The sequence below is a fragment of the Gymnoscopelus microlampas genome (assembly GCF_963454915.1).
Source record: "Gymnoscopelus microlampas genome assembly, chromosome: 5".
NCBI lineage: Eukaryota > Metazoa > Chordata > Actinopteri > Myctophiformes > Myctophidae > Gymnoscopelus > Gymnoscopelus microlampas.
The window spans coordinates 43,522,617-43,538,191 of record NC_139942.1 but is presented as its reverse complement, the minus strand read 5'-3'; the positions used below and the strand labels follow the sequence as shown (position 1 = coordinate 43,538,191).

The 15,575-nt window shown below is 40.8% G+C and overlaps 3 protein-coding genes across 5 annotated transcripts in view; all 3 read right to left on the bottom strand.

Moving 5' to 3' along the window:
* Positions 1–243: 243 nt before the first annotated feature.
* Positions 244–5,651, bottom strand: LOC311046442 (uncharacterized protein). Of its 2 annotated transcripts, none has more exons than XM_084058744.1 (6): positions 5,540–5,651; positions 4,053–4,617; positions 3,484–3,589; positions 3,074–3,305; positions 2,697–2,898; positions 244–1,686 (listed from the first exon to the last, which is right to left on the bottom strand). In XM_084058744.1, exons 2-6 carry the CDS (start codon positions 4,323–4,325, stop codon positions 328–330), a joined length of 2,172 nt encoding a protein of 723 aa, XP_083914870.1. In that variant the 5' UTR covers positions 4,326–4,617; positions 5,540–5,651; the 3' UTR covers positions 244–327. The 2 variants fall into 2 exon arrangements, with proteins under 2 accessions (XP_083914870.1, XP_083914871.1); XM_084058745.1 differs by having other exon boundaries at positions 2,697–2,895.
* An 838-nt stretch (positions 5,652–6,489) lies between these two features.
* LOC311046441 (uncharacterized protein) lies at positions 6,490–12,922 on the bottom strand. 2 transcript variants are annotated; one of them, XM_084058742.1, is made up of 5 exons: positions 12,478–12,922; positions 11,513–11,690; positions 11,195–11,360; positions 10,863–11,061; positions 6,490–8,960 (listed from the first exon to the last, which is right to left on the bottom strand). In XM_084058742.1, exons 1-5 carry the CDS (start codon positions 12,814–12,816, stop codon positions 7,434–7,436), a joined length of 2,409 nt encoding a protein of 802 aa, XP_083914868.1. In that variant the 5' UTR covers positions 12,817–12,922; the 3' UTR covers positions 6,490–7,433. The 2 variants fall into 2 exon arrangements, with proteins under 2 accessions (XP_083914868.1, XP_083914869.1); XM_084058743.1 differs by having other exon boundaries at positions 11,513–11,669.
* A 1,198-nt stretch (positions 12,923–14,120) lies between these two features.
* Positions 14,121–15,575, bottom strand: part of LOC311046444 (uncharacterized protein) — a 57,572-nt gene continuing 56,117 nt past the window's right edge. Inside the window, exon 8 of the mRNA XM_084058747.1 lies at positions 14,121–15,561. Within this exon, the coding sequence (XP_083914873.1) occupies positions 15,279–15,561 (283 nt within the window). The 3' untranslated portion in view covers positions 14,121–15,278. The remainder of the gene's footprint in view (positions 15,562–15,575) is intronic.

Sequence of the window (15,575 nt, the reverse complement as noted above, 5' to 3'; positions counted from 1 at the left end):
CATATAAAAATAAGGCTACTGTTAAAATAAAATAAATCTATCTTCATAGTTTGGTCATGCTGAGCTCATCAAAGTTGCAACTTTCCTAATGGACGGTCAATGACTCCAGTGAAGTAGGTCCTGCCAAACAGTCTAACAATGTCTTTTCTTTTTCAATCTCCTCTGTCAGAGCAAAAAAATACATTTTAATTGTATGTTCCTAGAGAACATACAATTAAAATGTATTTTTTTGCTCTTCTCCAGTATTTACTGTAATAACAATTATAACCCTCTCAAGGACCCCATGTGGAGAACCACTGATTGACAGGATAGCCAGACCAATGGATTCTATCTTTGCCTTCCTCTACATCTCCCTCTGTCCTTACAGGATTGGGCCCCATCCTTTTTCTTGGGTCTCCAACCCACTGGGTCATAATCACTGTCATGCTTTTGCTCCTCGTCTGCCGAGTCACTGCTGCCCAGATCTTCCTCATTCTCTTCACCAATGCATAACTGTCTCTTCGATTGGTTCACGCCATCTGATGTGATCACAGCATTTTTCTTAGGCCTTCCTCTAGCTCTGCCTGTGCACTTTTTTCTTTTTCCCACCTTCTCTTCATCACCACGAGTCTTAGCGTTGCACAATGTGTCCTTACTTGGCTCAGCCTCCTCAGCATCAGCAGCACTTCTCTCCATTTCATCTGTCTCATCTTTTTCCGTTTCAGACTCATTCCTACTTGTCTTCTCCATCTCCACTTTCATTCCTGGGTCAGGGACTTCTTCATGATAACGCTGGATGTGACTCTTCAGGCTAACATTGTGATTAAAGGACTTGTCACAGTGCTGACATTGATAGGGTTTCTCTCCTGTGTGGACACGCATGTGGGATTTGAGGTGGTTTGACTGGGTGAATGAGCGCTGGCACACCTCACATACAAACTGCTTTGCTTTTGTGTGCACAACCACATGTCTCTCCAGTGCATAGTTACAGGGAAAATCCATGTTGCATGTGTGACAAATGTGTCTTTTGGGACCTCTGTGACTCAGCAGGTGGTCACGGCGATCTTGGCTCTTGGCAAACACCTCTGGACAGTCAGGACATTGATAGGGCTTCTCTGCAGGGGGATGGCTCTGCTCATGGACAAGTTTGTCTGGCCTCGTTCTGAAGGTTGAGCAGCAGTACTTACACACATGCTTGTAGCCATCCTCATGGATCTTGTTGTGAACTTTTAGCTTAAACTCACTGAAATATCTCTTGCCACACACAATACAAGAATAGGGCTTTTTGTACCCACACGTGTGAGCCTTCTGAGTCTGGCTGAAGAAAAACGTTCCGCATTCAGGACAGAGTTGCCGCTGTCCGAATGTGGACAGAGGCAATGTTTTCTTATCTGTATGTTTGTCGTCTGTATCCAAATCACTATCGCTATTGTGGTGCTCCAGAGGATCCCAATCGCTGTCTGAATTATGATCTCCACCATCTCCACCATCCACCTCGCTATTTTGTCCTTCATCCGCAAGCTTGTCGTCTATATTGTGGTACTCCAGGGAATCCAAAACGCTACAAAAACTGTGGTCATCCACCTCCTCATTTTGTCCTTCAGCTGAGGAGTCTCTTTCATCACTAAAACCAATGATTTCAGTAATGGCAGCAGCAGAACTCTCTGGATCGCTGGTGCAGCTGAGAGCGTTACCGGAGGGCACTGCCTGTAAAAGATAGATATAGAAGAGATGAGCAGTTAGCTTGGTAGTGTGCCCCTCTGCAAAAAAAAGTGGGCTAAGAATTTGCAAGTGTGCTGTACATTTTCTATTAGCCGGGCAAAGATTTAAGGGCTGCATGTCATGTCATTCTGGTGGGTAGATATTGGGTGCAAAATATAGGCAATAATATTGTTATGCATTCCCAACTTTGCATTGTTCCTGAGTAGGCTGGTGCCCAACAGGCATCGGTTTAGTTATTGTCAAAAGATATAAGCTAATTAGTTCAAATACCCTATTCCCAGTTTGTGTGATTGGTTGAAAGGGAAGGAGACATCCGGTTGGCTACAGATAATTCCCTGTTAAAAAAAAAGAATCTTAAAAAATAAAAACTCTCTGGAGCGATGAAAAGCGGGAACGAAGCAAGTTGGGATTTGGGAAAGCATACCTGTCTGTCTGTGTCCTTTTTATGCCCATATTAGTCTTTCTGGATATGCTCATGTGTTTTTCTGTATTTCAATGTCCCATGTTTTTTTCCCTCCCCATCATAGTATATATTTGGGGCTCCAGATTATACCGGCTTGTGTTTTTCATAGAGACGGTACATATACCTATATGTAACCCGGCTTGTTTCTTTCATGAATATGTCTGTAACTCTGTATGTCAATGAAATACAGACTGATTTATGACAAACACAACGGGGGTGTAACCCGGATTATAGAGGTATTACTTAATAATAAAGCCACTATATTATTAATTCGAGTTAACTTATTCCTAAAAAACACAAGAAAGTATATACAGGGGAGAAATAGCAAGTCCTAGCAGCAAGTCCATAATGCAAGCTAGAAAATAGCTAGTAAATTATTATTAGGAATAGAAAGATCATAGTATGGCTGTTAAAACATTCCACTTCATGGACCTCGTTCTGAGTGTGCAGTATGTGTTTTAAATAGATTCCTTCACATCAATATTCAAGCTTAATGTATATAAGGAATACATTAACTAGCTGTTTAAAATACCTTCTCTGTTTGCTGACTCCTCCAGTTTCTGTTGAAGTGGCATTGGGGACACAGCTGATAAACAGTCAGGAAGGTCTCTCTTATTCTCTTCTGCACTTCACACATGGAGCTGCACACTGGACACTCTTCAAACAGCTGGAGGAGACAGTCTTCATCCACAACGTATTTAGGGACATCATTTATGGAGGGTGAGGCTTGTCTGCTGAAGGGCCAGGAGAGAAATAGGGAAAAAGGGCACATGAAACCCAAAACAAATGATTTCATCAATGCCAGAGGTTACACTAGTGTTATTACTACTACTATTACAGTATTATACTACTACTGTATACTAGTTCTATTCAACCTGCCTTCACCATTATGCTTTGGAGCTGACTTACGACAGTGTTGACTCTGTCAAGACAGAATGAGCAGGGATGTAAGTGGAGTCAGGGTCAGTGACCTCAACGGAGTCTCCATCATATTCATCAACATCATCATCTAGTTTCAGCCGTCGCCTTTTAGAGGGTTGAACGGACTCCTGGCGTGTTGAGCTGAGGATTGAAGGTGGTCTTTTCCAGTGGACTGATGTATCAATGCCAACACTCACATAAAGCACACTTGTCTGAGAACCTAGTTAAAAAGCATAGATAAGTAATAACTATACCATTTTAGATAGATAAAAAGCACGCCATTAATAGCTGCCAAACAACATGACAAGAATGGATATTCTGAGCCACACGCCACAGAAATAAATGGAATACGCACTTATGTAGTTGCTAAATTACCAGAAATATTCCACTTGACAAACCTTGACTTCTGATGGGTTTCGCTAAAGTGTCCTTGAAAAGCTGGGTGCCAACAGATATCGTCAGTTGTGGGTCAGTCTGGCAACCTATGTCCCTGGAGATTTTGTACTGCAAAGAAACAACGAGAACAAATTGGAATATGGCAGGGAATGAAGCAAAGAATAAGCAATCTTCTTTCACTTGATTGTAAAGAGTGGGTAAGAAATAGGCCATGAGAAAATAATCAATTTCGATTAATTTATCGTCTACAACAGCTAATTTAAAAACGTTCTTATCAATATTCGCTACAGTAGTCTGTTTGTGTGCGTTTAATCCACGCCTACTCAGACCACAGCGCACTTCTAGTTGGCTGTCACTCTGTCACACCCCACTCTGCAGCAGAGGCAAAGTTGAACTTTTCTAATTAGGGTATAATAATGGCAGTTCACAATACATCTCATTGGAAGTAGGGCGATTCAATAGACCACTAGCAATAACCCATTTAGATAGATAGATAGATAGATAGATAGATAGATAGATAGATAGATGCTGTACATATATAGATATATAGGTCTACACAGGATAAACGTACTGAATTTGAAGGTAGGAAAAAATCTGCTGGGTTTGGAACAGCATCCTCTTTCAGTCGCAGCTGATTGTGTGAAACAAATCCCAACTGAACCTGGGTGTAATTCTCAAAGCTTTCAACAGCGAAATGTTTGTCACAAACGTACAGGTTGTTTGTGTTGGTGGTTGAAGAGCGACCCATGGTCCTCAGCCAGAGCAGCGCTCTTTCCCCATCCTTCGGGAATCCATGTAACCCGGTGGTGCTCTTGCACTCAAAGAAAGCACATGTACGACCCATAGTTGCTGATAAAAAAATAGGAATATATATCCTACAGAATCCTTTAAAATACTAATTTCATTAAACACAGAATTTGAAAAAAAAAATCAATAAAATACAAAATAACTACTTGAAATTGAAAGATCTAAATAACCCCCCAAGAAAAGCCAACCCCGGAAAAGAAAAAACTGCAGATTCATCTCCAGAATTTTCCCCTCCAGTTATTGATATATCTTCACATCTGGTCTTCATTATTTTGTTAGTTGTGAGGAGTGCTGTAACAAGTGTGGAGGGTGTCTTCTTGTGATGAACTCTAATTGGGAAAAGACAATGAAAACAACAAATTCACTGGTGACAGCTGTATAGGAACAAAAACATATACATTATGCCAATGTCCTGCATCAATAGTTGCAGTCAGAAATATGTTTTTGCACCATGGTTAACCATCTTAACCCTGATGTCCTTTTGGGCATGTCATAGGCAGAAATGTAAAAAGAGATGTTTTTTTTTTTAAACAATGCCAAATGTTTAACCCCAGAATTGGGACATTATAGGGATCAAGTGGTTAAAGTGTGGTGAAACCCTACTCAAATCAATAATGGGTGTGTTTGATTTAGTGGTGCCAACATGCACAGACATTGACTTGTTGGCACACATGGCTCATGGGCACACCTACATCACAACACCACCATTAATAATATGATTAGCTGCAGCTCTGTTGCTTACTAGCCTGTCATGTTTTTAATCATCTTTAGTTTTTAACCTGGACTGGAAAACAAACTACAACATTATCCTTGGGTTTATTTCATACCCCTAAATGTTGTTTTGGTCAATTCGATTGGCTTCCTATGTATGTTTAAGTTGTAGCATCGGTTCCACAAGCAAGGCAGTGCATAGATTTCTGAGAGGTTGTCAAAAGCAACATTTGCGAAAGCAAATGCGCTTGTATTAAAAATAAATAATAATAATTTTGAATAGGTTTAAGTTTTTTTTTTTAAGTACTCCAGTACTACTCAAGTAAAACATTTAAATGAGCAACTTTTACCCAGTAACTAATAGTAACTAATAGCCTACTACTTTGATTACTTAGTAATGAACCGAGGTTGCCTACTTTGGTTGTAATGACAGTCAAACTCATGTAATACCTTTCTGCATTGCATTCTAATAGCTGTTAGCCGCATTAACTGGTGCTAAATGCCAAAAGTAACACAGCACATCATTGTTTTAATACTCACATCTCCCTCGTCTGTATTGTTGTCACGGACTAAAAGAGGTATGGTGTCCAGTCCAGCTGTGTACCCACAGACTGACACACTGAGATCAGCAGCAGCACTCACTCACTGGATGTTGCTGGATGTATTCACTTTGCAGGTTGCATATCCGGTCTAGAGCGGATACGGAAATGGTATTCTCTTTGGATTTTCTGGTGGTTGGCATCCACGATCGATGCTTTACCGCCACCTTCTGTTTAGCTCGGAGGAGGACTTACTTAAAATCTGTTCCACAAACAAATGTATTTTATGAATTAAAACAAATGATACATCTCCGCTTGATCGATGTCCTCTAATGACTGCTGCCCTAATGATCTATAGTCAGTATCTATCATCTAAATGCTGCACAGTACAATTTACATGTGGCTGGCTGCTCATTACACTACAGGCACTGTTGACATACTTTATAGATACATTTATTAGAGTGTACATTGTTGAAATGATGATCGTGGTCTTCATCTTAAAAGCAAGTTCATTGCAGGTAACATAGTACTGAGGCAGCAAGAATACCAATGAGTCCTTTGTATTACAAGCCAGTTGTCTAGAAAAGTGGTTCTCAACATGTGGGTCAGGACACCCAGAAGACTGTAAAGTGACAATGTAGACTTTTAAGATCTTTTTAATACATACAGAAATACATACAAAAATTAAATAAGACCATTACTGCATCAAAAGTAATCAACAACCTATACTATAAAAACTGGTCAAACCTTGGCCATATTGTTATCATTTCACAAAAGGTTGAGAACCACTGGTCTAGAAGTTTGGGATTTGCTATGAATGTCTGTCCTTCAGTCTGTCAATATCTGGTAGAGAATAAATTCCATGCTCAGGCAACAATGATGACAGCCGCAACATTAAATGCAGCAGATCATCAGGAAAAAAGGAAACTGTTAAAACACACATTTATCACATTTTGTTCAGCCTGGCCTTCATCAAATGAATCTTCCATTCAATTTTATAACCACTGGACGTTCAAGGACTCATTGATTATTTTACACTATTGTGTGTACATAGCACATACTGTACACTCAAACCTGACAGCGTAAAAACTGCTCAATTCATGATAAGGCACTAGCCATGCTTGGGTGTTTGCCTGCCATCATCACAATTATATTCACCACTGCTGTAGTACAGAAGATAGAAAGCCTTTCATGTCATTGTATAGAACACAACATTAGAAGTTCTACTCTGATCGGTGCAGTTTACACACAAACTAAACATCCACTGACAGCAACACAGGTGTTGAAATGGTAACAATGTCCTAAACTGTAAATACAGTTGTGAGTGTGGAAAACTAACAGGAAACAAGAATATTGTGTATGTGTAATTATAACAAGATCCTGCTGACATTTACAATATTCCTGTTTAATTAACATTTTGATGATACAGTATTATATACTGTAACTGGTAAAGGATCTGCCAGGACACGGGGACATCATTAAGTCAGTCATAGCCAAGATGAACAGGTGTCATATTCAAAACGAAATGTCAAGTAGATCCTGTCAAACAGTCCAACATGCTCTCCCTTTGACCGTAACATTTTAACTATGATACTCTTTTTTCCCCCCAAACTTCTCTGCCAGAACAAACAATTCATTTTAACCTCAATCATTCTTCAGCAACAGCAACTAATCATTCAAGGGAGTGATTCTCGACCCTTCTAATTTCAAGGAACTGTTATCTCTATAGCTAACTATAGGTATACAAAATAATAGTGAAACTGATCAAAATAGCAATTCTTGTTTACCCTCTAGTGGTATTTAACATTTACAAATAATTAAACTGTGAATCCCTCGGTGTCCCCAGACTCCATGTTGAGAGCCACTGATTTACAGCACATCCAGACCAATGGATTCTACTTTTGCTTTCCTCTCCCTCTGTCCTTATGGGATTGGGCCCCACCTTTTTTCTTGGTTCTCCGCTTCTCTCCCTCTCTCTCTGACGGTTCAAAATCAGAGTCACTGTCATGTTCTTGCTCCTCGTCTGTTGAGTCAGTGTTTCCTTGGTCTTTCTCATTCTCATCACTAATACATACCAGTCTCTTCAATTGGTTTGCGTCCTCTAAAGTGATCACTGCATTATTCTTAGGCCTTCCTATAGGTCTGCCTGTGGGCCTAGGATATTTATTTGTACATTTGTCTTCTTTCTTTTCCTCCTCATCATCACCATTCTCAGCATTGCACAATGTGTCCTTACTTTTCTCAGCCTCCTCAGCATCAGCAGCACTGCTCTCCATTTCATTCAGCTCATCTCTTTCCGTTTCAGACTCATTCCTACTTGTCTTCTCCGTCTGCACTTTCTCCCTTGAGTCAGGGACTTGTCCATGATAACGCTGAATGTGACCCTTCAAGCTAACATTGTGATTAAAGGACTTGTCACAGTGCTGACACTGATAGGGTTTCTCTCCTGTGTGGACGCGCATGTGAGATTTGACGTGGCTTGACTGGGTGAATGAGCGCTGGCACACCTCACATACAAACTGCTTTGCTTTTGTGTGCACAACCATATGCCTCTCGAGTGAAGAGTTAGAGCGGAACTCCATGTTGCATATGTGACAAATGTGTTTTGTGGGACCTCTGTGACTCACCAGGTGGTCACGGCGCTCTCGCATCTTGGCAAACACCTCTGGACAGTCAGGACATTGATAGGGCTTCTCTGCAGGGGGATGGCTCTGCTCGTGGACAAGTTTGTCATGCCTCGTTCTGAAGGTTGAGCAGCAGTACTTACACACATGCTTGTAGCCATCCTCATGGATCTTGTTGTGAACTTTTAGCTTATACTCACATACAAATCTCTTGCCACACACAATACAAGAATGGGGCTTTTTGTACCCACATATGTGGGTCCTCTGACTTTGAATGTGGAAAAACCTTCCGCATTCAGGACAGAGTTGGCGGAGACCCTCTTCGTTGTTCTCATCTGTATTTGACTCAATATACTCCAGGGGATCCCAATCACTGTCTGAATTGTTATCTCCACTATCCACCTCGTTACTTTGTCCTCCATCTGCAAGCTCACTGTTTACATCAGAGTCATGATCTTGCTCCTTGTCTGTGGAGTGACTGTTGCCCTGGCCTTCCTCATTCTCCTCACTAATACACAAGTGCCTCTTCAACTGGTTTGCGCCATCTGAGGTGATCACATCATTTCTCTTTGGCCCTCCTCTATGTCTGTCACGCATGTGTGATTTGAGTTGGCTGGACTGGCTGAATGAACATCTATATTGTGATTCTCCAGGGGATCCCATACTGTGGTCATCCGCCTCCCTATTTTGTCTTTCATCTGAGGAGTCATTTTCATCAATAAAACCTATAATTTTAGTAATGGCAGCAGAACTCTCTGGATCAATAGTGCAGCAGCGAGCATCAACCGAGGGCACTGCCTGTAAAACATAAATAGAGAAGAGATGAGCGGTAATCTCTGCAGTCTTTCATTGTTACATTCCATGCATTTAACTTGGTAGTAGAATTTTCAAGGTGCACTGTAGATTTTCTATTGACAGGACAAAAATGTCGAGGATCGAAAGGCCAGTTTGGTGTGTTTATATTAGGAGGTGCCAAATATAGGCAATAATGTAGTTGTATCCATGATCAGATGTGATAGATTCAGTGGCTGGAGTTCAGCCATTGCGTAGTCACTCAGTGAACTGAAACACAGAGAGCTTGTTCACTGATCAGACAACTCGACACGTTTGTTCTCTGGATCGCCCCTCTGACGATGGGATCTATACTCCTGCCACTCCTGGCACTCATGCTGTATAGCACATTCGAAATGTGCCTTGTATTTCAATAATGTAAACATGTTTATTTGATTGATGAATGGCCAAAACTACAGTTTAGTAACAGGACCCACCTCAATCTGACGAGCTCTGTCAGCGGTCTGATACAATAGTTGATTCGATTAGATTATTAGATTAATTAAGAAATTCTCTACTGTATATATTATCTCTGGAAATGTGTGTTCAAAGCACATGAATCAATTAATTCATTCTGCAGTTTTTATTAATTGCTACAAGTTTTACTTCCTACACAAACATGTTGGCTTGTGTGTTACTACATGCAGGGACAAACATACTTTCCTGGAATCAGGCTATGTTCACTGAACTAAATAGTTGTTAATTTGCATGGAAACACAGTACTGAGGGAGAGATACGTAGGTTACTTCAGTGAACGAGATCCCAGCCCTCCTGTTCACTGGCTGACTGCAGTCAGAGATACTAAATGCCTGACTGCATCAGTCTGAGGTGGAAGAGTCCGCCCTCCTCATAGAGTTCAGTGGAAAGAGGATATCTAATAGCATCTACACTGCAGGCTGTATGATTACGTTCTCAGGGTGTCATTTTTACTTGTTTGTTTTATTTTTCTACGTAGTCATTGTGTTCTTTTACATCTTTATTGCGCTGCTGGTCTCCTTGTAAGTTTGCATTTTTTTGTATTGTTTTTATTGGACTTTTAATGTATGTTTTTTAATGACTTCTATTATAGGAAAATATTCCAAATAAGCCCATTGGCTTCTTCCTTTTCTTGCACAAGAACTTTTTTTATACAATGTGCTAATAAACTAATAAACTAAACAACATCTAGTGCCATTCGTAGCATTCATCGTGTAGGTAGGTACAATAGAGGACCTTTTCCTGTTGTACTGTGAGCATCCATGTCTCCATCTGAGATTTCCACTCTCCTCATCCCGTACAAGGCATTCCAGGCAAGTACCCCAGATTATACACCGGAGTATAAAACAGGTGAGCCACATTTAACCTCAGGTATAGTTTGGCGGGTGGTATATTTTGGGCTGGTACACCAGGTCGAAACACTGGCTCAGTAAACAGCTATACGTTTATGACAGTGAGTGTATGGTACATTCCTCTCTTCTAGCTGTTGATTTTTGCTCTAGCCAGCACCTCAACCATACAAACTGCATGGCCTGCCTCCTCCTTTTAATAAAATGCTCTCATACTGAACTTGTTGGATGTATTTATGTCGAGCATTAAAAAAATGTACCAACAAGATGACGAGCGACTAGTTGTCTCTACTTGAAAATTCTCTTCAGTATTTAGACTACTGAACAAAAAAAGCCCATCCCTAGTCGTGGAGCAGCTCAGTGGCCTTGTGGTTAAAGTGTCTGCTCCCTCGGCCAGGCCGATCACCGGCCGGGTCATACCAAAGACAGTAAAAATGGGACCCAATGCCTCCCTGCTTGGCACTCAGCACCAAGGGTTGGATTGGGGGTAAGTCCCCGTGAAATACTACTGGCATGTCCAGGGGGTATACTTGTACATCAATACCTTCTCTGTTTGCTGACTCCTCCAGTTTCTGTTGAAGTGGCATTGGGGACACAGCTGATAAACAGTCAGGAAGGTCTCTCTTGTTGTCTTCTGCACTTCACACATGGAGCTGCACACTGGACACTCTTCAAACAGTTGGAGGAGACAGTCTTCATCCACAACGTATTTAGGGACATCGTTTATGGAGGGTGAGGCTTGTCTGCTCAAGGGAACACAAAACAAATGTCATCAATACTAGAAGTGATTTTTATACTAGTAATATTACTATATAGTTACTACCTTATTCATTCTATAAAACTGGCCATTACCATTATGCTTTGGAGCTGACTTACGACAGTGTTGACTCTGTTAAGACAGATTGAGCAGGGATGTTCAGCCGTCGTCTTTTAGAGGATTGAAAGGGCTCCTGGAGTGTTGAGCTGAAGACTGAAGGTGATCTTTTCCATTGGACTGGTGTCCCAACACAGACACTCACAGAAAGCACCATTGTCTGAGAACCTAATTAGAAAACATAGATAACAACTCTAAAGCTTTAGATAGCTAAGGCATAAAGCAGCTGCAAAAACAACAAGAAGACTGGATATTTGGGAAACACACCACAGATACCTGGAATATACACTAAATTAACAGAATTATTCCATTTGACAAACCTGCACTTCTGTGATGCACTAGGCTGCTCTTGGAGAGCTGAGTACCAACAGATCTCGTCTCCCGATTCAGTTTGAGGTCACCCTTGTAGAGCTGGGTGCCAACAGATATCGTCATTTGGGGGACAGGCTGCCAACTAATGTCCCTGGAAGGTTTGCACTGCAAAGAAGAAACCCCATCCTATGAACACATTGGAACATGTCAGTGATCTTCTTCTCGCATTTGATTGTAAAGAGAAGGTAAGGAATAGGCCAGGCAGTTGCTCAATCTTGATTAATTTCACATCTAGGCTATAGCCGTTTAGTTTAAAACATTATCAATATTCGATACTTTCCATACAGTGGTCTGTTGACCACAGAGTTAGAGAGTAATGTGTTATTAACCAACATACCAAATTTGAATGATGAAAAACATCGCCCTGAGCACAAACTAGATACATACACTTTGTCATAGCTATATCGATGCACATAAAACCATTATAAATCATATACATTAGCCATGGATCACAAGACGGTCATCTGTCATGACCGTATTGGATGAACTTTTATATAACGTTTGCACTCTCTCTCTTTTTGGCCCGTACATCTACACAAACGTTCAGATTTCAAATATAAAGTGCTTATCCGATGGCCACGGATGTAACAATTATGTACGGGCACTCAGAAGTACCCATATGTTCCGTATTGTTCAATAAAAAGCATTTTAATCCGATCGGTGGCCAGTTTTTCATAAGAGTTATACTGTATCAGACTGCAATACCCCTCCAAACCGATAGTCACGCAGTTGAAAGCATACGGAGAGAATGGCCACCTAAAGGAATAAAATGCTTTTTATTTAACAATACGGAAAATACGGGTATTTCTGAGGGCTCGTACACAATTGTTACATCCGTGGCTCTTTATATGATGACAGATGACCGTCTAGTGATCCAAGGCCAGCACAAGTACTGTAGGTCTAGGAAACTTACGGTAGTCGTGCCGACGACGGTAACAGATGCCGGCGGCGGGACGGGAGTAGGAGGGAGGGACACTGTGGGCTCGGCACCACTCACCAGCAGCAGTGGGTTCTCCGTGAAACCGAGCTGTCTCCGTTGAAGGTTAGAAAAGCTATCCTCCGTGAAGTGTTGACTGCAGAGGTAAGCAGTGGAGCTGGTGATTCTCAGCTCTCCGTCACCGTAGTGGTGTCGCTTCACAAAATCTATCCATCTCTGCTTCATTTCCTCGTTCTTTGGAAACGCGAACAGCGAAATGGAACTGCTCTGACGAGCCTGGCATCCAGGGAATACGCATTTGCGCCAAGGAGCCATGATAAGCAAAACGTTAAACTGACAAAAACTGTGTTTCAAAAAGCGAGTATTAGCGACTGCATACTACACTAGAGTGTAGCTGTAGGGACTCCAGCACTGTTGCTAGAGTGTGCGAGAGAAATAAGCAACGAGGTATATGAAAACAAGCCCAACAGAAGCGACTGGGTCACACTTTAAACCAGAGCGTGTAGATCTGCCATTTTCAAAAAGAAATATGGAATATTTTTAAACATTCTAACAACACAAATCTTGCCCTGCAACTACCAATACTTACAAGCGACTGTCAGAAAATCAAGCTCAAAGTCGCTTATAATAAGCGGACATGGCAACACTGACCTCCAGCTCCAGTCCAGAGTGCGTGAGCTGGGGGAGGAACCATAGGAGGAACACTGCGCTTTGGGGCTAGCATGAGGGGCGGAGCTTCTGCACCCGATGATAACTGACTTGATTATTACACATTACAGTATGATAGGCTCATTAAATAATACACTATCACCGGGGTGCGTCATCAGGTGATATTTTACCTTTCTGTTGCTGGGAGGGTTCCCAGCAACAGAAAGGTTTCTCCCCATTTCCTGTCTATCTAATAAAGGCAGAAAAATAGAAAAGAAAATATAAATCTAATCCTAAATCGTAAATCCTTGTAAATGTGTGGTCAATACTGTGGTCAAAAGACTTGAGCAGTACATCAGTATAGTAGGATTGTAGATGTACTGAATCACTTCTTGGAAAGAGACGGAGGATCTAGTCTGTACATATGATATCCCTTTTTTAAATAAAAAATGGCAGAAACTGATTTTGAATTTCACTATACAAGTACATTTGACCATTACGTTTTCTTGCTTGAAATCAGGGATATTGTCCAGCATTTACTGTACTTTTTGGATGTGAAATCAATGCCAGAGAACGACCATATCATTTATGGACCTTTAGAATAATCTCAATCAGTGTTGCCCATACACAGTTTTGTACAGTTTAGTCCATTTTAATATGTACATCTGCAATCGCATAAGTTATGGATGTTATAAGATAAACTGCAGCATCAAATGCTTTGCCCCCACCCCACACTTACGTTTGTCAGATTTGTACTGTTTCAACCATCAGAAATCATGTGCAATATATTTTAAATCCTGTTCAAGCTGTCTAGACTTCTGAGTTAGTGTATTAGGCAAAATAGTCACTCACAGTGAAGTGAAGGTGCATGTTGCAACAACACTGACTTCAAATGGAAAGGATAAGCTAGAATCCACCAAGAGCTATTTTATGATATAGACCAAAACCAAGAGGTGTTTAGATATGTTTGAGCATTTTTTATTGGAATGTAATTTGTTGAAATGATGATCATGGACTTCAAAAGCAAGGCCATTGAAGGTGAGATGAATGTGTTTATTAGAACAGAGGCAAGACTACCAATGAGAGTCCTCTGGATGCCAAGCCAGTTGCCAGTTTGGGATTAGCTATGAATTACACTGTCCTGAAGCCTCTTGTCCACTGATAATGGAACAGAACCATTATAATTCAGTCTGTGAATATCTGGTAATGATAAGTCCATGCTCCAACAACAATGAGGAGAGCTGCAACATTAAATGCATCAGAACATCAGGAAAGTAAGGAGGCGAGGCACTCATATAAAAATGAGGCAACAAATCTTTCATCACATTTGGGTCAGGCTGACCTTTATCAGATGAATCTTCCATTCTACAACTATTTTGCTTTCAGTTGCTCATCAAAGTTGCAACTTTCCTCACTGGACGGTCAATGACACATTGATTTACACTACTGACATAAACGCCATCATTCACAGAAAACCTGATTGAGGGGAAAAATGCTCAATCAAGATAAGGCACTAGCCATGTTTGACTGCTTTCACCATTATATTCACCACTGCTGTATCTTGCCATCTTTTGTACAAAATATAGCAAGATAGAAAAACCTTTAATGTCATTGTATAGATTAGAACACAACATATAGTGTTACTCTGATCAGTACACTTTATAAATATAACACACAGAAACTAAATCACCACCCACTGACAGCAACAGGTATTGAAATGGTAACTGTTCAAAAAACGTACAGGTGTGAGGGTATATGAAAACTAACATTAAACAAGAACATTGTGTAATAAACAGGATCCTGCTGCCATTTTACATCATTCCTGTTTAATTACCTTTTTGATGATACAGTAATATATACTATACCTATTCAAAACAAATGTCAAAGTACATCCTGCCAAATAGTATAACATGCTCTCCCTGATCTTTAAATCAGGGAGAGTAAAATTAGCCTGGTAAACCCTACCTCAGAAATCTCATTTGTAATTTATTTCTGAGATTTTCCGGAGGGAGGGGCTTTACCAGGCTAAGTAAAAATAGCCATTCTTGTATGTTCTGTAGTTGTATTTACTTGTACATGTAATGATGGTGGAGAACAACTGATTTACATGACAGCCAGACCAATGGATTCTACTTTTGCTTTCCTCTACATCTCCCTCTGACCTTACGGGATAGGGCTCCACCTTTTTTCTTGGTTCTCCGCTTCACTGGTTCAAAAATTGGGTCACTGTCATGCTCTTGCTCCTCGTCTGTTGAGTCACTGTTTCCCTGAACTTTCTCATCACTAATACATACCAGTCTCTTCAATTGGTTTGCGTCCTCTAAAGTGATCACTGCATTTTTCTTAGGCCTTCCTCTAGGTCTGCCTGTGGGCCTATAGTATTTACATTTCTTTGTACATTGTGTCTTCTTTCTTTTCCTCCTCCT